At 33.8% G+C, this 22,508-nt stretch overlaps 4 protein-coding genes and 1 long non-coding RNA gene across 5 annotated transcripts; 1 reads left to right on the top strand and 4 right to left on the bottom strand.

The window, feature by feature from the left end:
- Positions 1-828: 828 nt before the first annotated feature.
- LOC130621635 (uncharacterized) lies at positions 829-5,666 on the top strand. Its single transcript, XR_008980898.1, has 3 exons — positions 829-1,065; positions 1,366-1,453; positions 5,636-5,666. It is a non-coding gene; the product is annotated as an uncharacterized LOC130621635 (long non-coding RNA).
- LOC130621631 (nascent polypeptide-associated complex subunit alpha, muscle-specific form-like) lies at positions 2,160-6,203 on the bottom strand. Its single transcript, XM_057436958.1, has 5 exons — positions 6,069-6,203; positions 3,963-4,119; positions 3,513-3,745; positions 2,633-3,319; positions 2,160-2,451 (listed from the first exon to the last, which is right to left on the bottom strand). The coding sequence occupies exons 1-5, from the start codon at positions 6,118-6,120 to the stop codon at positions 2,216-2,218; spliced, it is 1,365 nt and encodes a 454-aa protein (XP_057292941.1). The 5' UTR covers positions 6,121-6,203; the 3' UTR covers positions 2,160-2,215.
- A 988-nt stretch (positions 6,204-7,191) lies between these two features.
- LOC130621632 (uncharacterized) lies at positions 7,192-9,945 on the bottom strand. Its single transcript, XM_057436959.1, has 4 exons — positions 9,830-9,945; positions 8,894-9,050; positions 7,791-8,029; positions 7,192-7,462 (listed from the first exon to the last, which is right to left on the bottom strand). The coding sequence occupies exons 1-4, from the start codon at positions 9,891-9,893 to the stop codon at positions 7,230-7,232; spliced, it is 693 nt and encodes a 230-aa protein (XP_057292942.1). The 5' UTR covers positions 9,894-9,945; the 3' UTR covers positions 7,192-7,229.
- A 1,807-nt stretch (positions 9,946-11,752) lies between these two features.
- On the bottom strand, positions 11,753-16,013 carry LOC130621633 (peritrophin-44-like). Its single transcript, XM_057436960.1, has 4 exons — positions 13,279-16,013; positions 13,093-13,128; positions 12,743-12,931; positions 11,753-12,646 (listed from the first exon to the last, which is right to left on the bottom strand). Exons 1-4 carry the CDS (start codon positions 13,319-13,321, stop codon positions 12,411-12,413), a joined length of 504 nt encoding a protein of 167 aa, XP_057292943.1. The 5' UTR covers positions 13,322-16,013; the 3' UTR covers positions 11,753-12,410.
- Positions 16,014-18,145: 2,132 nt separating this feature from the next.
- On the bottom strand, positions 18,146-20,133 carry LOC130621634 (uncharacterized). Its single transcript, XM_057436961.1, has 3 exons — positions 19,806-20,133; positions 19,047-19,277; positions 18,146-18,909 (listed from the first exon to the last, which is right to left on the bottom strand). Exons 2-3 carry the CDS (start codon positions 19,198-19,200, stop codon positions 18,677-18,679), a joined length of 387 nt encoding a protein of 128 aa, XP_057292944.1. The 5' UTR covers positions 19,201-19,277; positions 19,806-20,133; the 3' UTR covers positions 18,146-18,676.
- Positions 20,134-22,508: the final 2,375 nt, after the last annotated feature.

Genomic DNA, 22,508 nt, shown 5'->3' with positions numbered 1-22,508 from the left:
TCAAATACACCGGTATGATTTATAAGACTCCGCTTTAGTTAAGAACTTCAAAAAAAAAATAAAATTAAAAGGTAAAACAGCAAAACGGATCTGGCTATGATTACAAAGAATAAAAGCATAGTAGAAATGCTTTATTAACTGTGACACGCCAGCAGTGTGTATTTTCAAAGCACGCGGAATAAAATTACCCTTACAGCTATATTATTTCGTACTGAATTCACTTGATATTAAGACGGAAACTTAACTTACCTTACACGATACGACGTCAGATACTAAGATTGCATACGTGGTGCAACACTCGACTAAAATTATAACTTACAGATAAACATGTGGACGCAGAAGATGTTTTTACAAAAACTAAGGTAGAGTTCAAAAAACATACATATTTATGAGTAAAAAGACAGAGAACAGATTTCAATGCATAAAGTATGCTGACACGAACATGCAAATAAGATTATTTTTCTAAGGTAAACGTACAAGAAGGATTTTTTATTTCTTTCGGCATTTTTATTTATTATACTGTATTAATTAGTTGGTGATGTTATTACTTGTGCTGACCAGATTAACAAAGTAATAAACAATCGTTTTGTTTACTCAATACAAGGAGTAAAAAAGTTCCATAGTCGTCAATTTGTAAACTTCCCCAAGGCATTGTTTCTATTACTTAAACGAACTTTCAACAAATTTTTGTCAGCCCTTTATCAAATTATCACCACAATATCAGTTGTTAAGAAATCCAATTAACAGTGATGACGTCAGTAGCATTAGACACAGAGTTTTTCTACATTGTGACAAATGTCAATTCTAATACTCACTGGATGCTATCATCAGATTAAATAACATCAACTTTCAGTGTGTCTTAGTTATCTTTAAAAAGAATACAGTGGTGGGATTGTTACAAAAAACTAGATAAGTGACTTTTCACGTATCTTTAAAATCATATTTTTATATACTTTATGTAACTTATATTTTATATACTCCTTGTGTCGTAAAAAGACAACATTTTATAATTTCTGAGAAAGTGATAACTAAGACTTGGGACGATTGTAGCAAAAGTTAAAAGAGGTAAATTAAATAATATTTTCTTGTTGAGGTCAGCATTTTTTCTAACGTCATTAGAAATTTTAAAATCTGGGAAAATAGCATACGTAAGGTAATTCGCGTTTGAAAACGCTCTGATCGATGTTTTAGCGCATTGTTTTAATTCAGGTCAATGTCTTAGCGTACTGTTTTGATTCTGGTCAATGTTTTAGCGTATTGTTTTGCTTCTGGTCGATGTTTAAGCGCATTGTTTTGGTTCTGGTCAATGTTTTAGCGTATTATTTTGATTCTGGTCAATGTTTTAGCGTATTAATTTGGTTCTAGTCAATGTTGAATGATCAAAAAACCCTTGGAGACGCGCGCTAAAAAATTAAATATGGAAGATAAAGTGGAGAAAGTGGAATTACTTCAGGTATATTATAATTAATTTTCAACACCTTTATAGTAGCAGCATCTCCAGCATTATAATCATTTGAAGCAACATTTGAACCTATATATTAACCAACATAATTTTTCATGAGTATTCCTCTTACTTCTTCGTATTGCTGCGGTTTGTTTAGATAAAAAAAACCCAAAATGAATTTCATGCAAACCTTCATTCTTTTTAAAACATTTTATAAATCCTTAGCCATTGCATTTGTCCACTTTAACTTAAGATATTTCTACACCAATTACCCCTTCATCCGTTACCTTTATTTTTAATATGGGTGTTTCTGCAGTTTTCTCTCAGAATCTATAATTTATGTTCAAAACTCTTTAGTTCATGCTGCTAATACAAAACTTTTAAACTAAGTTCATTCAATTGAAAGCACTTCATATTACCTTTAAGTTGATAGCTCTTTTTTAACTTAGATATTAAAGTTTTTGCTTCAACGACGTTGACCTTCGGGACGCTCAATCATGACTATATGACCTTCACGGTTAAACTGGTCAGATTATTGTCCATCTTTCTTATAAACGTTAACTACCTGTCTTATACATGCTAGAAGAAGCGTACCGCATAGGAGAGGGAATGACAAACGAAAAGGGTGATCATTTTGGTGCCATGCCTTCCAGTTACCACCAGCAGAAATGTTTACTGGCACATTAAGGCTCGATGGTATTGTCTTAAAAGTTACTAACATAAAGTGACCATTTTTCTTTATAACGAGTACAAACAAGTATTTTTCTCTATTTATTTAAAATAGCAGCTTAACCATTTCGCATTTCTATTTCTGCTAGACATTCTTCTTTCGCACCGACATCTAAATTTTATCATAGTCATTGCAGGGACTGTGGCCCCATTTATATCCGGATACGTACTTTTAAGTTTTAAGCAGGCATTGATGCATTCTGCGCGGGTGTGAACCGGCTCTGTGAAAACTTTTGGCCCTCCGATGCCCTTACCGTATGTCCACTCACAATGAACGCCTAAATAAAAATATAAAATGTAAAACATATTGGCAAACGTTCTTATTCCACTAAATTTATTTATAGTGAGACTGAAAGAAAATATGTTTTTACAAACTTTTCAAATGCCTTCGTATAATTGCGACGTGAACTTTACGTAGGAAACACAACTATCTGGTACAACTAAAGAAGTTAGCTTTACTTGGTGTAGTTGGCTTCGTCTCCTCTTGTGAGGTAGTGCTGCACATTAATACTGTAGTCTCTACAGCAACTGTTGTTGCTGGATGTCTTGTTGGTGCATCAGTATTAGGACGCTGTGTTGGTGCATCAGTATCAGGGCGTTGTGTTGGTGCATCAGTATCAGGGCGTTGTGTTGGTGCATCAGTATCAGGGAGTTGTGTTGGTGCATCAGTATCAGGGCGTTGTGTTGGTGCATCAGTATCAGGGCGTTGTGTTGGTGCATCAGTATCAGGGCGTTGTGTTGGTGCATCAGTATCAGGGCGTTGTGTTGGTGCATCAGTATCAGGGAGTTGTGTTGGTGCATCAGTATCAGGGCGTTGTGTTGGTGCATCAGTATCAGGGCGTTGTGTTGGTGCATCAGTATCAGGGCGTTGTGTTGGTGCATCAGTATCAGGGCGTTGTGTTGGTGCATCAGTATCAGGGAGTTGTGTTGGTGCATCAGTATCAGGGCGTTGTGTTGGTGCATCAGTATCAGGGCGTTGTGTTGGTGCATCAGTATCAGGGAGTTGTGTTGGTGCATCAGTATCAGGGCGTTGTGTTGGTGCATCAGTTTCAGGGCGCTGTGTTGGTACTTTAGTGTGTGTTGTCGAAGCGCCCGTCTTTATTTCTTTGGTAGAAGTAATTTGTGTTGTTTTTGGCGCAGGAATATCTAGAAGAAGAAAAATCTTATTATCTCTTGTCTAACTTTATACGACTTAGTATATATAAATTAAAGTAGTAAAAAAATATATTTATATTTATTATGTGGATTAAGCTAGGTGGGGCTAAATACGAGGACCTACTTTCATCGCAAAATAAAAATTAAACAACTGCTATAGTCCATTGCTTAATATTATTTTTACCTTTGACAAAGTAAATGTATTCGATAAATCCTTTTCCAGCACATTCTCTGTCATCTACATCGTTGCATTTTGATAGATTCGCACCAGTGACACATTTGTCTGTCCGTTGGTCATCAGAATTGATGACGATGTTATACAATTTCAAATCAGTTCCAGCCCAACATTCGCCATAAAAACCGATAGAAAAGTAAGGATAGAAGCCTCTGGCTTTATCAGAACAACGACAGGCTAAACTGAATTAATAATAGGCATGCTCATGTTCTGTTCCAAACAGTTCAATTATTTCTTAACTTTAACCTTCGCGTTTTAAGGAAAGAAATGCTTATCATTTAGTCTAACTTAATCGAAACAAATTTCAAATTAATCTGGTTTATGCTTTAACATAATTCCCGCTTGTAAACAACAAACAAACACTTATTATAATTTTCCCTTAAAAAAATGCCTGATTACCTGTGTAGGGAACTTTCTGTATTATTCCAATCAATCTCAACTCCAGAGTAATTCTGATGTGTCACGTCTCGATCGTTGACAATAAGATCTGGTAGTAGCTTGTACTGTCGATGGAAGCATCCTACTTTCTCATAGTGTCGTTCACAGGTAGTCGCAGCTAGAATATAACAAGTATTTTCCTTGGAAAGAATAGTGGAAATTACAAGAAAATGCAATGTTGTTGATATCATGGCGCTTTTTACGACTGCGCTTAAAATACTGATGTTAAAGAATTTCACCAAGTGCGCACGGGAAAATAAAAAAACTCGCGATCTTTTTGCGCTATAGCAAAACATTTAGTCAAATGGAAACGAGTAGCACGTCTGTAAAATAACATTGTAAATTTGACTTCCACTTCAAGCTTATCTTGAAAATATGTTGGCTTTATTGATCATATATTTTCTTTGTCAAAAATAATTATTAGCTGATTTCTAATGAAAAAATAATTTGCGAGAAGGTAACGCCTTTTATCTTTCTAGGACGTTAAGAAGTTTAATGTTTTGAGTTATGAATTTTTTTGTCATGCAACATTACACATGAACTCTTGTATAGTGTTATGGTAATCTAAAGGATTCGTTATTTTTTAAATTCTTCTGTTATTCAGACCGTCTTACCTATTCAAGCCGGGCTTCTTAGGGGCTTTGTAAGATTACTTGCTAGGAACTTAAAGGACTAAAATATGACTTTTCAACTGTTGATAAGGAGATTTGAAGAAGAAGAAAAATGTTTGACCCATTTTTTTCTGACCTTCTGCTTACAGATGAATCAGCTTGACAACATATGTGACGTCATATCAACAATATTTTGACTGTCCGGAAAATAATTAAAAACGATTAAAAGTCAACAAATTTCGACTACTAAAGCGACACGCGTTAGTAGTTATTACAAAAAAGTTGGAAGGGGTGGAATTATTTTAATCCCGTTTCCTAGCCTAGCCCGAATAGGGCCAAACCTATTTTTTGGGAGGGGGCCTTTTTTGTTTGGGGCGTGGAGGTGTGGTTATTTCACCACCCCATGGGTTTATTTTCAAAAAAATTGGTTTTAAATGAGGTTTGAGTAGAAATCTTTACGACTTTTACTTTTTCCCTATTACAAGAAGATGTGGAAAGTTTTACTTCCACTACTAAAACAGAAGTGGGATCTTTTTAAATTTTCTCGGAGCTAAGAGGAATTTCTTTTATACTAATGACACTTCTAACATAAAGTGAAAAAAGCATTTCTTCTGTTTTAATTATATTTGTCCTTGAAATTAGGCAAATATGAAGGGAAAAGATAGAGAAAATGATGACATCAGCAAAAAATAATCGTAAACATTAATTTTTGATGCAAAATCATTTCTTCTATTTTGGTTAAAGTTACTGTGCCAAGTTTCACAGTAATAGCGTTTGTCCTTCATTAAATTTAATGGAGGTCCTCTCCCCCCCTCTTATAAAACGATACCCTTTACAACAGGGTTAAAAATAAAATGAAGGTATTCAGAATTTTTTTATAACCACCAATTGTTATATTATACCTGCTAACTGCGTTAATAAAAACAAGAATATATTTAGAATCCCGTTTGTAACTAACTAACCATGTTATCAAATTGACAAAAACGTGTTTTATATAGCTTAACATAAAAATATTCTTTTTAGAATACGCAAAGCAAATTATCAGCACGACTCAGTTCTATTTGACTCAGCATACCGTTAACTGGGCCTTACTAAACAGCACGTAAACTGCTAAGATAGCAGTCGTCTTTAATAAAAATTTGTTGCTGCATAAACAGATATACAACGTTATACGTACGCATGCTACAGCTCGGTTCGGCATTTGGTTTTATACAGTCGAGCTAAGCCGTATCTAAGCGTGCGGCATAGTTAGGTCAGCTGTGTGACACGACTCAGTTCAGCACGGCTAGCTATTGGCTTTATAAGATGTGCCAAGTGGAGCTCAGTGAAAAATGTGTGAGTTCGGCTCGGCATGGTAAAGCATATATAAGAGACCGAAGCCCGAACCGAAGAAGACAGGCAAATTTGGTGTAAAAAATAACTCCCTCGGTATAATTAATACATTAGTTAACCTTACCTGTGAACTTGAAAAAGGTTAGACACGATACAATGAAAAATTTGGTTAACATCCTAAAATGATCAGCGAAGAAGAAAGCTTAACCTCGATGCAATTTGTTTCCAACTGAAGTAACCACGTATGTTTGCGATAGCGTAGCAATAAAATATATTTCTGTTTTTGTTTGTACTCCTCACAAAAAATAAACAATTTATTTGAGAACCTGTTTAAATAAGTAAATATTGCAATGTTTTATTTTAATGGGACCTGAATATATGACCTTTGTTTGCGAGGAGCTGTAAATACTATGTAACAGACACTGATTAACGTTTTCCTGAAACTTGATAACTCAAATGTTGTAATGTTCACCACAATACAGAAATTGCAGTGGGAAACACAGAATCAGAAGCCTTATAACAAGCCTCAGTTAATCGCTTAACCAGCCTAACTCCAAAAAACACCGTCTATGAAGATCGGATGTACATAACGTCTTTACATTTCTTTAATGTGGTTCACATTGCGGAGGCATAGTTTTTAATTATTTGGAGATTATGCAAAAAGTGTTGGAACATGTGCATGCGCACATGGAAGGTTATAAAAAAGGGTTGCTCCTTCACTCTCTCGCAAGTACTGTTAAAACCTTGAATTTTTATTACTGAAGTTATTTTTATTTTTTGCTCTATAAAAAATAGTTTTTTACGCGAACGGCCGAAACGAGAACGAATATTCAAACAATCGAAAAAAAAATGCGATGAAAGATTAACGACAGATAAAAAATAAGACCACAGGAAATATTTTTAAGTTCGAGCGTGTAAAAATTTTTTTAGCCCTTTTTACGTTTAAAGTCGGGTAATAATCTTGAAGAGTCCTCTCGTAAAACGTAAAGGGTAAGCCGTAAGCCGTAAGTTGTAAGTTGTAAGTTGTAAGTTGTAAGCTGTAAGCCGTAAGCCATAAGCCGTAAGTCATAAGTCGTAAAAATTTGTTTGTGGGTGTGATCTTGAAAATTGACTTTTATTCTAACAATGAACAGTGTTGTAGACAACACTATACAACGTAACAAAAAGCAGTTAGAGTAAATATTTTTCTGTCGTTTGGATTTGTGCTTCTTCGAATGATGTAAAAAGTTATGAATAAAAAACTAAACTTAGCGTTTTTTTTATTTTTACATTTCAAATAACATATTTACATCTCAAGTAAACAATTTCTCCATCTTGGGGAGGAATTTCGTCCTGTTTGACCCCGCTCACAAAAGCATTCTGCTACACCCGACGAAAGTATTGTAACACCATTCACGTCTGGAAATTCATCTTTCAAGTCCAAACAAGCATCGATGCATTCCTTAAGAGAACCTTTTATTCCAATTGATATCTCGCCACTCCCAACGCCATCACCAGGCTTTAAGTCACATCGAACGGCTGGTAAATTGAAAATAATGAATATTTAATGGTAAGGAACTATGCTCACAGGTGACTTATTTCACGACCCCATAAAGGTCCTGTAGAAAATAATGACATCGTTATTGCAGCCTTACGTGTTCGTATGTTTAGGTTTTATGATGTTAAAAAGGTTGTAAGGCACAGAAAAATAACCCTTCTCGCGTTTTTAGGATCTACGAAATTACAAAAACGCGATTTTCCCGTGCTTTTATAAATCGAGTGTTGTGCAGTATAGGCAAAAACAAAGAGCTCTATGAATTAAGTTTGGCGGCTGATGTCTCGATTCACCAAATACAATCAAACTTACGAGGGTTGTTAAGTTTGTAGATGTATTCTGAATGTCCTTTACCACTGCACTCCATCGGCGAGAATTGATCACAGGGTGCGTACTCTCCATCAACGCAATCTTGCGATGCAAGCAGACCTGTCTTTAACATTTGCTCAAACATTGACGAGTCATGACCTGCGAAGCACTCGCCGTAGAAACCAATTGCAAAAAATCGATAGTGATACTTTCGTACTTTCTCTGAGCATCTACATGCTAAGCTAAAAGACAGAATCGCGATAAAATAAAATTGATAGTGATACTTTCGTACTTTCCCTGAGCATTTACATGCTAAGCTAAAAGACAGAATCGCGATAAAATAAAATCGATAGTGAGACTTTCTCTGAGCATTTACATGCTAAGCTAAAAGACAGAATCGCGATAAAATAAAATCGATAGTGATACTTTCGTACTTTCTCTGAGCATTTACATGCTAAGCTAAAAGACAGAATCGCGATAAAATAAAATCGATAGTACTACTTTCGTACTTTCCCTGAGCATTTACATGCTAAGCTAAAAGACAGAATCGCGATAAAATAAAATCGATAGTAATACTTTCGTACTTTCCCTGAGCATTTACATGCTAAGCTAAAAGACAGAATCGCGATAAAATAAAATCGATAGTGATACTTTCGTACTTTCTCTGAGCATTTACATGCTAAGCTAAAAGACAGAATCGCGATAAAATAAAATCGATAGTACTACTTTCGTACTTTCCCTGAGCATTTACATGCTAAGCTAAAAGACAGAATCGCGATAAAATAAAATCGATAGTGATACTTTCTCTGAGCATTTACATGCTAAGCTAAAAGACAGAATCGCGATAAAACAAAATCGATAGTGATACTTTCGTACTTTCCCTGAGCATTTACATGCTAAGATCAAATACAGAATCGCGATAAAATAAAATCGATAGTGATACTTTCTCTGAGCATTTACATGCTAAGCTAAAAGACAGAATCGCGATAAAACAAAATCGATATGTCCCGATAGAAAACTGCTAAAAACAATTATTTTAGAAAAATCTTTAATCCTTTTTCACAAATAATACAAAATTGATTTTAGATCAAAATTCACAGCTTTACCTGTGTAGATAATTTCCATAGTCGTTCCAATTGATAAGTTGTCCAGAGAAGTTAGCATGAGTAGGGTCTCGATCATTCACCAACAAATCGTGTAATAGAGTTGGTGTTCTTTTAAAACAACCAATTTTCTGATAGTCTGGATCACAAGTCGTTGCATCTAAAGTATACACAGGCTAAATAATTTGCCAGGTAGTGTGACTTCACTGGCATAGTCCGGACGGTATGAGAAATGTTGTTTCGTATCATTAAGGGAAAAGTCCACTTCTATCTTTTATTACGTCGGTTCAACGCGCACGTTTTAAAGTTTCAATATTGCGCAAAATTTAAGAGTGCTTTTCTCTTTCGACCAATGAATCTGCTTAAGTCGCCGACATTTTGGGCTTGTGCGCGCATTTTTGTTTCCAGTGGATATTGTGCCGCTTCGACGTACAACTGCGCAACGCTAAGTACGTCGCGCTTTGCGATTAAAGTGTACTTTTTCCCTTACGGTATGGTTAAAACGGCGTTTTTAGAAATGGTTGGTTTTGCGGTTAATGAGACATCATTATTTTGATTTTTGATAAATTTTTTCACCTTCAATACTAGCTACAAACCATTTCTACATGATGTCTTCACCTCTCTGGAGCGAAATAGTGGTTTTTTGTTTTGTTTTGTTTTTTTTATATTACAGAAAATAAAGTTTTTTACTCTCTCAGGACGCAGTATTTCTTGTTTACTTCTTGATTCTCTCAAATGACAATAATTCATAAAATATTAGAAAAATAATTTTATCCCACTGGTATTATGAACCCCCCAAATTTTCTCAAATCAGCCAGTGAAGTGTTTTGGTATGGCCTGTACTAAAGAACAATCTTATAAAACTGAATTGCAAACAAATAAAATGCATGAAATGTCAAATAAAAATAAGGAAATAAAGAAATACCATAAATACAATACCTGCCGCGCAATAAAATACTGCAAGAAATAGAAATAAAAACAACATTTTTTCTTCCTTCTTCATCAACTCGTCTGTCTTTTTTATGAATAACAAGTAGGAAGATAACAGGAGTTAACATATTTCACCAATAGTTAATCAGCTGCTCAATGCCTTGTAAACAGTGTGATCAATTTGTGTACTCACTCGCTTTTTTGCTCTACACGCTATGTGGCAATAGATGGCAAGCCTAGCATGCGATTTTAAGGTAGATTTCTAATGAGCGTGTTGTGAATGGTGAATTAGCTGCGAAATATCTTTTTGATTTTAAAGAGAAAGAAGGGAACATGTAGGGAATTCGAAATACGGAATGTAAACTTTTTTTGTGAATATTAAAAACAAAACTGTTATTTTTTGAGTAACTACAATCGTGTAGCTACATAATCTATTGGGACAATTCAAGCTTAAAATTTGTTTTAAAACACCCTCCCCTCATTTCTTAATGTTGGAAAGCCAGGGTAACGGTATTTCAACATTAAGAAAGGGGGAGGGGGTCTGTAAAATATAGGGTGTTAGTTTTTTGTAAAATAAACTATTTGTCCCAATTTTTTATGCACACGATTTATTTATTCCAAAAAATGGACACAATTACTTATGTTCTGATTTAAAGTTAAAGTTAAAAATTTCGCCGCTAAAATGTAGAAACTATTTCTACTTTTGGCGAATCGAATTTTTTGCAGCAAAATCAAAACAAACAAAACTGCACATACTTAGACAAATTTCGCCAGCTAATTCGCCTTAATTTACCGGGTTTTCTATAAAATTCTGAAGAATGGATTGGTTTCCAACTCAAATTTATTAGAGCATGATATGACAACATGAAAATATTTTACGAAAATTGAATAGGATGGCTTTTAACAGTACAAACAGAGAATTTCAATTTTAAATGGTTTTCATATAAAAGAAGCTGACCTAAAGCTCCTGATTTATTTTAATTCCTTAACAATGATTCATAATTTGTTCCGTGGGAGTTAAAAAATGTTTTAAACCAAACAATCTTTAATCCTTGTCTTTAAGATACGGACATGTGTCATTAGTCATAACTCGAGACCACCTAGTTCTGAAATTTCAGAATGGAGGTCGATATATTTTCTTTTCGACATTGGCAAACTCCATCGATGCTTAAGCAGCAGTTGACAAGTGATCCTGTTAAATGGGCGAAAAGGCATGCAAATTTTGAGTTTTTTTAAAAAAAACGTTAAAGACCAAGAGTTGATATTGAGAACTTAAACTTCTTTTATAGGGATTTAGAAGTAATATACTTTTTTTTTATTTATGCAAACAAAACTTCTTTTTCCGAAAAATGGAGTACGTTATAGTTGCACTAAGAAGTAAGCCTTTGGTTAATAGAAAACAATCTGGTAAGCTTGATCCGTACTTTTTAACTTCAGGAGTTACATTTGCAGTTCAACATAAAAACCAGCTGTTATATGTTACCATGGTGTTACTGACCACATAAATATGCGGTCTATGTTTTGTTATATATATTTTGCAAGTGCAGTAGACTCCCGGTAACTCGAACACTGGTTAACTCTAACTTTTATTAGCTGGAACTGTTTACTACGGTCCCTTGGACATTTCTTAATACTTTCTTATAAAAACTACTTTGCTAACTCGAACCCATTCGATTTCTCGAAACATTTTTTGGTCCCCGTTAAGTTAATTTCTTCGGATAACTCGAACCTCTTAGAGTGTAGATAGAAAATAAGTGTTCCAAAAATGTAATGTAGCCAAAAAATTTCGAAAAAATCTGTTCTTAAATAGCTCTTTTTACAATGAAAACAGAATGTTCCTTCTGATGGCAATATGATAAAAGAAAAGGGTCTTCAATTTGCTGAAACAAATTTTAAAGCGACAGAAGGATGGCTGGTAAAGTGGAAAAAATGTTAGAAAATAATTCATTATTGCAGGTTACAAAAGTTACTTCCTTACAAGTTACAGTCCTTTTTTAAATTATAAGTTCTGTTTTGTTAATGTCCATCATACACTTTTGTTCTGACAGTTGGATAATGCCAGGCACTTGCATGCCATCGCCATCCTCAAGATTTACTGCTTTTGCAATAATAGTAATAACGCATTTTTCATAGGGATCGGCAAGTAGAAAATATTCGTCCATAAACTTTTCTTGAAACACTTTTATAGATATGGAAAAAATTGTCTTAACTCGAACTAGTATCTCATTTTTGTCTAAGTTCGAATCAACAGGAGTTTCGCTTTAGTCGAACATTCTTCGTTAAGTCGAACTGTTTTTTATGGTACCTTGGAGGTTCGAGTTACCGGGAGTTAACTGTGTACATAGGTTTTACAATTCGAACGTTGTCACAAATACCTTGTTCCTATTTCTTGCAAACGTTTCAATATATTCGTATCTAGATGTTTCAGTTTTGACAAAATAAGAAAGATGCCCTGCGAATCTTATGTATAACCTGGAAGTGAAAGGTTACTTAAAAAATATTGTTGATAAAATCCTTCTGTCACTCACTTCCTTTTTTTGTAAGAAATAACGATTAGGAAGTATATAACGAAAAAATCAATAAAATACATTTAAACCATTTTGTAGATGTTCTCACATATTTTTCTTTCGCAATAACAAATCGGGTCCTGCGACATTAGATATTGCTCTACTCGAAATTTACCACTTAGTTCACATTCCCTTACAAATGGTGGACACAGAGGAGTGCATTTGTAGTTGGGTCCCTCGCATTTGCATTTACCACTGCAGTCTTTAATAACGAAGTTTTCTCCACGATTATACGAGCGTTCTTCCATTGTACAAATATCTGAAACGAAGAACAGAAACGAAATTAAATGAAAATGAACGAACGAACGAATGAACAAACAAACGGAACGGAATAAAACGGAACGGAACGGATTACCCTTTTTAGTCTTTTCTGCAATGATAGGACAATCCACATTTTCTTCAAAGTCACATAACTTTTTGTCAGCATTGTAAAACAATTCAAATGGGCATTCTTGATGATATGTCATCCCATTCTTGCACGTCACATATCCCTTGCAATTTTTCGGGTCCTTGTAATATCCGTCGGGTTTTTCGTTACATATAGCTATTTAAAAAATAAAACTATAAAAAAGGTTAGGTTACTTTACAGCTTTTTCAGAAAAGTGCTCAAAAGAACTTTTTTTAAACACACTACTAGTAACGGTAAGTGTCTCTGATAAAAGGTATCGTCTATCGCATTTAGTACAAAAAATATGGATTTCTTACCATCCCGCGAACCTTCCAATCTACTTGACTTTGTACCTACAAAAAAATTGAAAGAATGTATAATCAGAACATATACAAGTATACCTTTTACAGCATATAACAAATTAACTCTTGTTTTAAATCAGACTATTTAAATTTATGGACAAAAAAAGTCAAAATAGAGAAAGAAAAAAACAACATAATTACCTAATATCAATACCGTTGCGATACCAACGAAAAGAAAAAGCATTATTCGTCTGAACCTAAACTCTACTGCATATATATTTTTAAACAATATGTATCCTATATGCAATTGGAGCTGCACTACAGCAAAGCAAGGTGTGACTGATGTTGCCTTTAAAGTTTCCGTCTGGGATAAAAAAAAATTATACGTAAATACTGATCTAAGATTGTGAACATAAAAAGTGTTTAAAAAAAATAAGAAATTTTACTTTCTGTATGATATTGGGAAATGCAGAAATCATGCAAATTCAAAACTTGTCTTTGCGGAAAATCAAAAATTGCCAACTGTTCTATAATAATATTCTTCATCTTACATTCGAATCACATTGTATAAAGAACTTTAAAAGCGTTCACAAATCTATTTCTTAAAACGTTATTATAGATAATTAACTCCTATATGTACGGAGGTGTGGCACCCGAGGGCCAAAATATGCTGATATCAGCAGCAAATATTTGAAAATCATAAGGCAGAACCACATTTTTTCAAAATTACCCAGAGTTCCTCAACGTTGTCCGTCACTTTGGCTAGCGCTGAAACTTGTGACTAAGACGGGGTTGGAAGCTCAGGGATCGTGGCTTGAAACTGAAGGCATGCAAAGAAATGCCATGAGTAGTGCAAGGGAAAGAAGAGGAATTCTTAAGTAATTTTTTTTCATTGGATTTACAGAATTCGAGGTACCCCACAATGAGAAGTAAAGAACAGAAACGCCTTTCCGATGTCTGATGATGAGGGATGGTCACATCTGGATAATATTTATTTTGTGATTTTAAGCTACCTCTAGCCAGTACCATGCCAGCACTCCAGGGCACATTTGTTATTAAATAAATAAGTGATAAAGTTCAAGAGCTAAATATATTACTTTAATGTAGCTAGCTGCACAAAAGATTTTTCAAAGCATTCTGTCATTTTAAATAAAAATAGCTAGGTAGTTATTTGGACCTCCCATAGCAGTGAACATTCAAGACTTGAGTATATAGCTAGTTAGGTATGCAAGACATTGCATGTTGGTAAACATGTTTCCACGACAAACTGAAACCTATATTTCATAAATAAATTATGTAGATTTTCAGTTTTCTTTTATGAAATAACAAAATTTGGGAAAGTATAGCCAGAAGTAATATTCGCTTGAAGTGAGAAGACCTAAAGTCTTCATGTTAAGACTTAGTAAAGTGCAAACTGTTTCACAAGGAGGACACTTAGTGTAATGTGTTACAAATCCAGTGGAGCACTTGTAGCATTAAGAATATCTTTTTCATAAACCAACATTCACAGGACTTATGATAAAGATAAGCCTATTGTTACTTCTGCAAAGCAAATACAGTTGTTTAGCATTTTTCATTTTGCATAAAAAGTTCCTGTGGATATTCAAAAATTAATTGTGAGTGGCAGCAGACTGGGCGATTAGTGCAAAGTAAATGTGTTGCAGATCCAGGTGGACAAAAAAATAACTTTCTAACCACTTTGTATTTATACGGCATAAAATTTAGATTATGTATTTAGCACTGTGCTTCAGAAGCACATTTCCACTTTCTCTGAGCTGGATAAGGCATTTGGTCCTAAACCTGGGACACATTTTATCTGTTTGAATTATTTTTAATCCTGAGAATCACTTAGAATGTTATCTGTACACATGGCTTGTCAAAACTGATATGCTGTCAAAAAAAGTTTATCGGCGTCTCAAAAAATGGCCAAAATTAAGAACTCAGAAACTATTATAGTAGTAAAAAAAATTTTTGGGTTCATTTCATCAAACTGGTCTAAAAACATGTAATACTAAGTTTCAAGTCATTATTTCAATTTTTACTGAAGTAATAGGACTTTTACTTAGTATAGTTTTAGCATAGTTTTTCATACCGCTGACACCAAAATGACTGCAGGGACTAATCGTTTGAAATTATTTATAATATTTTAATAACAAACTTTTTCTCTTAATGTGTTTTTATTTTCCTGCAAAAGTTCTTGCATAGCTTATGTATTAACATTAGAATAAGAACGAAAAAGTTACCGTGAGACACCGGTTTTAAAGCTTAAAAATTTCCAGCGAGAAATTTGAAAACTAATGAATGACAAAATCGTAAAAGTTTATCTTCAAATTTTTAATTTTTGTTAATGTAAAAGTAATCCACATGAAAAAAGTTTCTGATGCTTCTTATGAAGAAATCTTCCATATTAGCCATATGGGGTAACTTGATGAACAATGCATTTTCCTGCAGGTGTTCTAAAATATGTGTAGCTAGTATAATCTTAAAAAATGTGATGTAATTTTCTTCTTTAAGTTTTGACTTTTAACCCAGCTAAAAAGCCCAGCCTTGTCCTTTCATGCTTAGTCTAGCTAGCTATAGCGAAAAAGTTTAATAATCAAACTTGACCTATTTTACTGAGTATTAAGTAATAAATGCTAGTTTAATCCTAAATGTAACTATAGTAGCTAAGCTACCTGTAAGAACAACATCAAACAACATCGAGGTTTTCTCTTTTGTATACAAACCCATTGTTATTTTTGTAATAAGTACCAAATTTTATGTGTTCATTTCGTGCGCTTATGAGTGTAACCAAAGTGCCCTGTACGTAAGTCCTAAAAATTTATGTCATTGGCTCACTCTTTACGAATGACGCCACATAACAAAGGAAAACCATGCTTTGCTATTTCCCGTAACCTATACCGAGATTTGGTTGTTATATATATCAGAATTAATTGTCTTTATCTGACGATGTAAAAGTATTGTCTACTGCTTACCTTATAGGACGCGATATTGTACAATAAAATTGTAAGCTGCCAATACTGTATTTCTACTAGACGATCCATTGCGTTGCAAAAATATATGAGAGAAGACGTTTTCTTTAAATTGTTAATTGTTACATATTTTCTTATAATTACTGCAGTTATTTTCCCATGGTATGTCTTTACAGTTCATATTAGTATTTTATTAACGGCAGTCCCGCAAGGGGGCGGATTCAGGGGTCTAGTGCAATTAAAGCTTTCAATGAAGCTATAAAAGTCGCGCAAGCACTGCATTCGCTCAACCAGACAACCGCTTAAGATATCAATTCTATTCTCATGATCGCGAAGCAGAAAGAATTGAATCGCACTATTTTTCTGGCATAACACTGTGAAGGGGTTTTAAGCCACGACTTTCGACACTTAATACAGACGCTCCATCACATGGATATAAGTTGGTCAATGTGTTTTTTTCCTTTAGAAACACGTTTATGCGTAAATTTTATCTCTGTAATGATAGCCGTATTCTGTCTGTTTGTGCGCGAAAAAAAGCGTGTTACCGGAACACGAAATACGATATATAAAAGACGGGATACCCTGTGGATTTTTTAACATGCTAATTATATATTTCTTGTAAGTTTTTATGCTTGTGCTTGAAATTATGTCAAAATTTCTTTTGTGAAGCAACACATCTTTAATTTGAAATCAAATAAAAGCATACCTGTAAGTATCAAATTTTAGCTGGAACTTTTTCTTCATTTTTCCTGCATTTGATTAACTTGGTAGTTAAATGACGAAGTTACTGAAGTTCGTGTACCTTAGTGGAGCTAGCTAGCTATTATCTATGCTTAATGTCTCTATGCTTAATTCAAATAATATACCTAGCCAGTTGAGTAAACAATGGTTTATCTTTTTCCTCCTAAGAAGGATTGGTTAAAAGAAAAGAAAAGTCAGTTAAGTTATGGAAAACAAAATATTACAGGGACATTTCTGTAATTTTTATTTGTTGTTGGATATCTAGTTTATTATCTAACGAGATTAAAAATGTTATGAGCGAGTTGTCTAACTAAAAATATATTGTTTTTGCAAAAAAATCTTTTGTTAAAAAACATCGAAGGTATCGAATAAGGTGAACATAATTTTTATCGCGTTTTGTGCCCGTTTAAAAAAGAACTACTGTTGTAAAAAGTATTGTATATATATATATATTTTTTTTCGGCGTCAGAATAATTTTTTTCTCCACATGTTTGTTCGTGTTTACCATCAAATAATGACTGGAGCAAGTAGAAGACATATTTTGTCTATTCATCAAGCCCCATCTAGTTTATAAGTATTAAGTTTCAATTTTTTAAATCAGAGAGAAAGAGTAAAATTTAAGGGTTAATTTTAATTCTCATCTTCCCATTAGTCAACAAATTTCAACAGCATTCTAACCATTTTTTTTTTCGTTTTCTTTTCGGATCGCCAGGGCTAGTTGTATAAACAAGGGAATTTTTTTTATATTTTGCTACATGCTCCGCAATTTTGCTCTGCTTCGCTCCATCATCTGCATAATTTGCCCGTCTGTGCTCAAATGAAAATCTTGTGATGAGAATGGAAACTTTTTCATTCTCCATCGGGAAAAATATACCGCGATAGACTAACAATTTCGTGACCCATTTCCGCGAAATATATAGCATTGCTATATATTTCGCGGTATAACAGCATTATATGAGCATTGCTATATTCCTTGTGAATACAAATCTGCTAGGCAAACGACATAAACTAATTTACCCGAATTACGGACTCTACTATAGTCACTTCGGAGAAAGTGATTTCTTTGAATGTTATTGAAAATTTTTGACCAAAAGATAGTGTGCTAGTCGAATTAATACAATCCTGAGTTCATAAACTCTTCCTTCGTGATGAAAAAATTTGAAAATAAACACTTGTTACGACGAACGTTCTTTTATGGACTCAAAATGCAAAGAAAGATTTTCACCTTGTTTGGCACCTACGATATTATTTTGCGATAGATCTTTCACGAAAACCTTTTTCATTACCGTATGTATAAAATTTTCAAGATTGGTTGATATTTGTGGGGAGAAAGAACTAAACTAAATTAAAACTTCTTTTCAAAAAGTTTGCTGTAAAAATTTTTTATAAATGGCGGAAATAAATAAAAACTTTTTTTAATGAAATTGACAACAATCGACTTAAAGTAAAGAGACAAAGGGAACAAACAATAAAATTTAATTTACCGTGACTTTTACATAATAAATAAAGTTAGTGGAACATTTTAATTTATAACTGTTGTCGTAGAAACATGTGGAAACTAAAACTGGATTTGCAAGTCATAGACAGACAAGATTAAGACAAAAATCTTTGTTTACGCATAAGAGAGATGCGCTTCCGAATGTTTTGTTTTGATAACATTCGAAATTATTTTCGAATTTTAAAAATTTTCTGTTAAACACTCAATTTTGAGCGGTCGTATTATACATGTGATAATGTCTGTCCTCTTAGTCAATAATATTATTACAGTTTCACCACTTCCAAAGAGACCGCAAAGAAGTTTTACTTTTATTTTATATTTTAAGTTACACTAACATTACTTATCTCGCAACTTCAATTATAACTTTAAATGCCTGTTTCAGGCGAGATTATCCTCGTCCCATTGCGGAACATAGAACATACGTGCAGTAACACGTAGGGTCTTGTGAAACCATAACCTGTCGTTCTACTAAATATTTTTCATTTGGACAATCTTGCCCTAATGGAGCACATAACGACACGCAACGATATGCCGGACCTTCGCATATGCATTTTCCGTTACAATTTTGTAATGTAAAATTCTGCTTTTTTTGAAAAGTTCGACCATCGACTTTACACACTCCTGAAAGAAAAGAAACAGATCACCACAGCAACCACCATTAACAAAAACAAAAATAACAACGACAACAACAAACACAACACAACAACAACAAAAAAAAAAAAACAACAACAAGATGAGTGATATCAGAAGTTACCTACCATCTTGCATAAGATTTTTTCTTTCATCTGTATTTAGTTCAGCGTTTTCTTTGCTATTGAGAGCAGCATTGCAGTCGACTTGATCTGAGTAATCACATTGTCTGGTTGTCGCGTTAAATAGAAGGCCACTTGGACAGAGTTGAAAATATGTCATTTGATCCACACACGATATGAAGCCCGTACACTTTGCAGGATCGGCATAATTTCCATCTATTTTACCTTTGCAGAAGTCTGTTGAAAAAGAGCAAAAATGTTTTGGAACAGTTTTCGTGTAAAAAGTCGTAGGGTTAGTTAAAAATAAATTAGTTCATTTTTTTGCTGACCACTTGATATTTTGCAAGGCGTTATCGGCAACTTAAAAATTGGAAGAAACGCCTTTTATATTTTCCACTTCTATTTTGAAGTTCTCTTATTAATATAAATGCTTTATATAAATATTTTCTGGTTTTGCACATAAAATTGAAACATTACCTACAAAATCCTGAACATTAAAAAACCCGGATTATGCATGCAGAGAAAAAGTAGCCAAATATTGGAATTTAAAACATAAACGGTTTGTCAAATTTTATATGATATGATAGATGTGATTAGTAGAACAGATTTTTACTTTTCCATTTTTTGTAAAAGTGTAATTTAAAATGTAATTTAGTTTTAGCAATTGGCAAGCTCGCTAAAAAAGTATATAATAAAAACAACGAAATACGACAACAAGAAAACACCACAAAGATAAACAAACAGATCAACAATACCAATTCTCACCATAAGGATTTTTTTGTTCTTCAACTTCAGCAATGGGTTTATTCTCAACTTGCTGAGCGTTGCAGGGAACTTGAAAAATTAAGAAACAGTGGTTAAAAACAACAACAAAAAATAAAAAAAAAATAAAGAAAAAGAAACGGCCTTACTTAGACATATGGCACAGGACAGGAAACTTTTCACCGGGTAAGAAATTGTCATGTGGAAAGTGTTTATTGTCTGTTCCAGTAATTATCGATTATAATTTATAAAATTATGCTGAATCGACTTAAATCTTTATCAGGCACCGAGAAAACCGTTTATATAGGTAAGTCACACTCCCCAGCTTACTGGAAGCTTAAGCATGAGAATGCTTAACCGGAAGCTCGGTAGGCAGTTAAATTTTTTTGTGTAAATGCAATTAACTTTTAAAAGCGGTTGGTGAAATAACGTGGATTTTGGTCTGAGATCATGCTGAAATATTTCCCCGTTTCCTGAGGAAAGATTTTCCGACTAAACAGCTAATAAGGAGATTAATATGTCTTGACGTCATCAACAGACATGGTCTAGAATAAACCAGTGGACAAAAGAAAAGTACGTATCGAACGTCATCCATAGAGTTTTGGGATCTTAAACATTAATTATGCCCAACATTATTCATACCCCATCCTATCTACATCTTGAATAATGTTGGACGTAGATGTTGGTTCGTTTTCTTTAGCTTTCTAACACTGAAATATCTTGTAAGCTTTATGAACGTGAAGTATGCATATTTAGTCCACAATGATAACTTAAGGACACGATCTTAACTCACAAGTATGTTTGAAATTAAAAGGTACATCATGGCAACACAGTCTCCGTTTCCGCTTCAGAAAAGCTTCGGGAATTTTGTAGAGCATTGCTACACAAGGGTATACCTAAAGGCAAGTTCTTAGAGAAGGCGATAAAAATCGATTTTATAAATTTTGATTGGAAAACGTCTGTAACTTCGGCAAATTTAAATCGACTTTTCACTTAGGCGCATGCGTAAATGTATAAATTAGAAAAATGTTTACCTATAGCTCCAACAAAAAATACAAGGAAGGTGAACGCCAACATTTCAACTTGTAGCTAGTAAAGAATAGGAACGGTATAATATTTTATCGCAGCATTCTTAATAGAAGTTTTCGCTGCTGTAATAAATTCTACACAATATATTTGTAGGAGATATTCAACAGATGTAACCACGACGTGCAATATGTTGTGACTTTAAAACTCACAAGTTTGTATAAATCAAATCAGTTTGATTTGAAAAAACTAGTGGCAGGTTCCCATTAAATCATTTTAAGAAATTGAATATCCTTTTTGTTTTCTGCGCATTTAAGCATAATTGAAACAAAAGTGTGAATTATTTATATCTTTCTTGTATATAACTGTACAGAATTGTACGCCAGTTACTACAATTTATTGTGCAAATATTGCGCACAATATATTCAAACAGATGGAAACATTCCTTTTGGCACGTGTTAAGTAGCTACTGTGTTACAATATGATTGGTGATTTGAAAGGTAAAGCTTCTGTTTTGAGTAACACTACCCAAAAAATTACCTTATTTAACTTGTATAGTCTGTGTCTACATTTGCATTCCCACTTTTTAAGGTTAGTATTTTGAGCTGCATACCGCCTTATGTATCAGAAGTCAGATTAATCTTAGTAAGAGATAAAAATAAAGATTTTTAAGAAGGAAACTAACCGTAGAAAGTATAATTAGAGTTCCAAACAACAAGAAGACCAGTCGCTATCTTACAATAAATTAGTCTTTTTAACTTCACAACGAATAAATTGTGATTTATTTTCAGCAGCTTCCAAACGTAAGATCTGTGCAACAACAACAAAAAGAAAAATATAGATAAGCTGTTAAACTTTACTTACCAAGCTTTCTAATCAAAGCGACTTTTACAAATGTATTGCGGAACTATCACTGCCCTGCTATTGAGCATGATACAATACAGCTCATCTGTTCATGTTGTCAATATTTTGACGCAAAGTTTCGACAGGTGTGCCCTCTCATTAGTATTTCTCGTTGTCTGTTGTTTGTAATTGTTGTTTATTATTTCTCGGACGTTGTATCTAGTCAGTAATTTATACGACTGTTCTATACTAACATAATGAAGATGGGGGGCCAGACCTTTCTTTAAAACCTTTGTAAAAGATTATTTTAGGCAAAATCTTCTTCTCGAAAGTCTTTCTTTCATTAAAATTCTTCACGAAACTTCACATAAAATTTTCATTTCTTGTTTCTGCAAATCCCAAATATTTATTAATGGCGTAAGATGAGGACATTTGCTGTGAAAGTGGACTTAGTTTTTGCCCTGTTCTTTACATATCCCTAAGGGTCACTAAGATCAGTGAGGTCTTGCATACCATAGTGCGTTGTATGTATTAGTAGATCAGCCAGATGTGAAATGTTCTTTTCTCTTCTAATATAATATAGAAGCATGTGGCAGGTCGTTCGCTTAAACCTTACCCTGTTTTTACATAACATATTGGACAAATGTTATTACTATGATCGCCCTTCAATACTCGACAAGGGAGTAAAATGTCAAACAAAACCCTTTTTTCAAAGTATTGTACGCCCAAAACCGCCCTTGTCACTAGGGTTTTTTGCCGTCTTCTCTCATATCAAATAAGCGCCCAAAACTATTTTGTATTAAGAAGTTAATTCTTCAGTAAACTCGTTTGTGCAAT

The sequence above is a fragment of the Hydractinia symbiolongicarpus genome, chromosome 12, assembly GCF_029227915.1.
Source record: "Hydractinia symbiolongicarpus strain clone_291-10 chromosome 12, HSymV2.1, whole genome shotgun sequence".
Classification (NCBI taxonomy): domain Eukaryota; kingdom Metazoa; phylum Cnidaria; class Hydrozoa; order Anthoathecata; family Hydractiniidae; genus Hydractinia; species Hydractinia symbiolongicarpus.
The sequence above is the reverse complement of the archived record's forward strand: the minus strand, read 5'-3'. Positions and strand labels throughout refer to the sequence as shown.

Coding starts and splice junctions, on each gene's coding strand:
- LOC130621631 (XM_057436958.1), bottom strand. CDS start 6,120: ATGTTAACCAAATTTTTCATTGTATCGTGTCTAACCTTTTTCAAGTTC. Junction 3,746..3,962: donor ACAGAAAGTTCCCTACACAG/GTAATCAGGCAT, acceptor TTATTAATTCAG/TTTAGCCTGTCGTTGTTCTG. Junction 2,452..2,632: donor GACGAAGCCAACTACACCAA/GTAAAGCTAACT, acceptor ATTTTTATTTAG/GCGTTCATTGTGAGTGGACA.
- LOC130621632 (XM_057436959.1), bottom strand. CDS start 9,893: ATGAAGAAGGAAGAAAAAATGTTGTTTTTATTTCTATTTCTTGCAGTA. Junction 9,051..9,829: donor AGTATTTTATTGCGCGGCAG/GTATTGTATTTA, acceptor TGTATACTTTAG/ATGCAACGACTTGTGATCCA. Junction 8,030..8,893: donor TATGGAAATTATCTACACAG/GTAAAGCTGTGA, acceptor TCTGTCTTTTAG/CTTAGCATGTAGATGCTCAG.
- LOC130621633 (XM_057436960.1), bottom strand. CDS start 13,321: ATGCTTTTTCTTTTCGTTGGTATCGCAACGGTATTGATATTAG. Junction 13,129..13,278: donor CGCAACGGTATTGATATTAG/GTAATTATGTTG, acceptor ATTTTTTTGTAG/GTACAAAGTCAAGTAGATTG. Junction 12,932..13,092: donor ATTGGAAGGTTCGCGGGATG/GTAAGAAATCCA, acceptor TTTTTTAAATAG/CTATATGTAACGAAAAACCC.
- LOC130621634 (XM_057436961.1), bottom strand. CDS start 19,200: ATGACATATTTTCAACTCTGTCCAAGTGGCCTTCTATTTAACGCGACA. Junction 18,910..19,046: donor AAAAAATCTTATGCAAGATG/GTAGGTAACTTC, acceptor CTTTTCTTTCAG/GAGTGTGTAAAGTCGATGGT.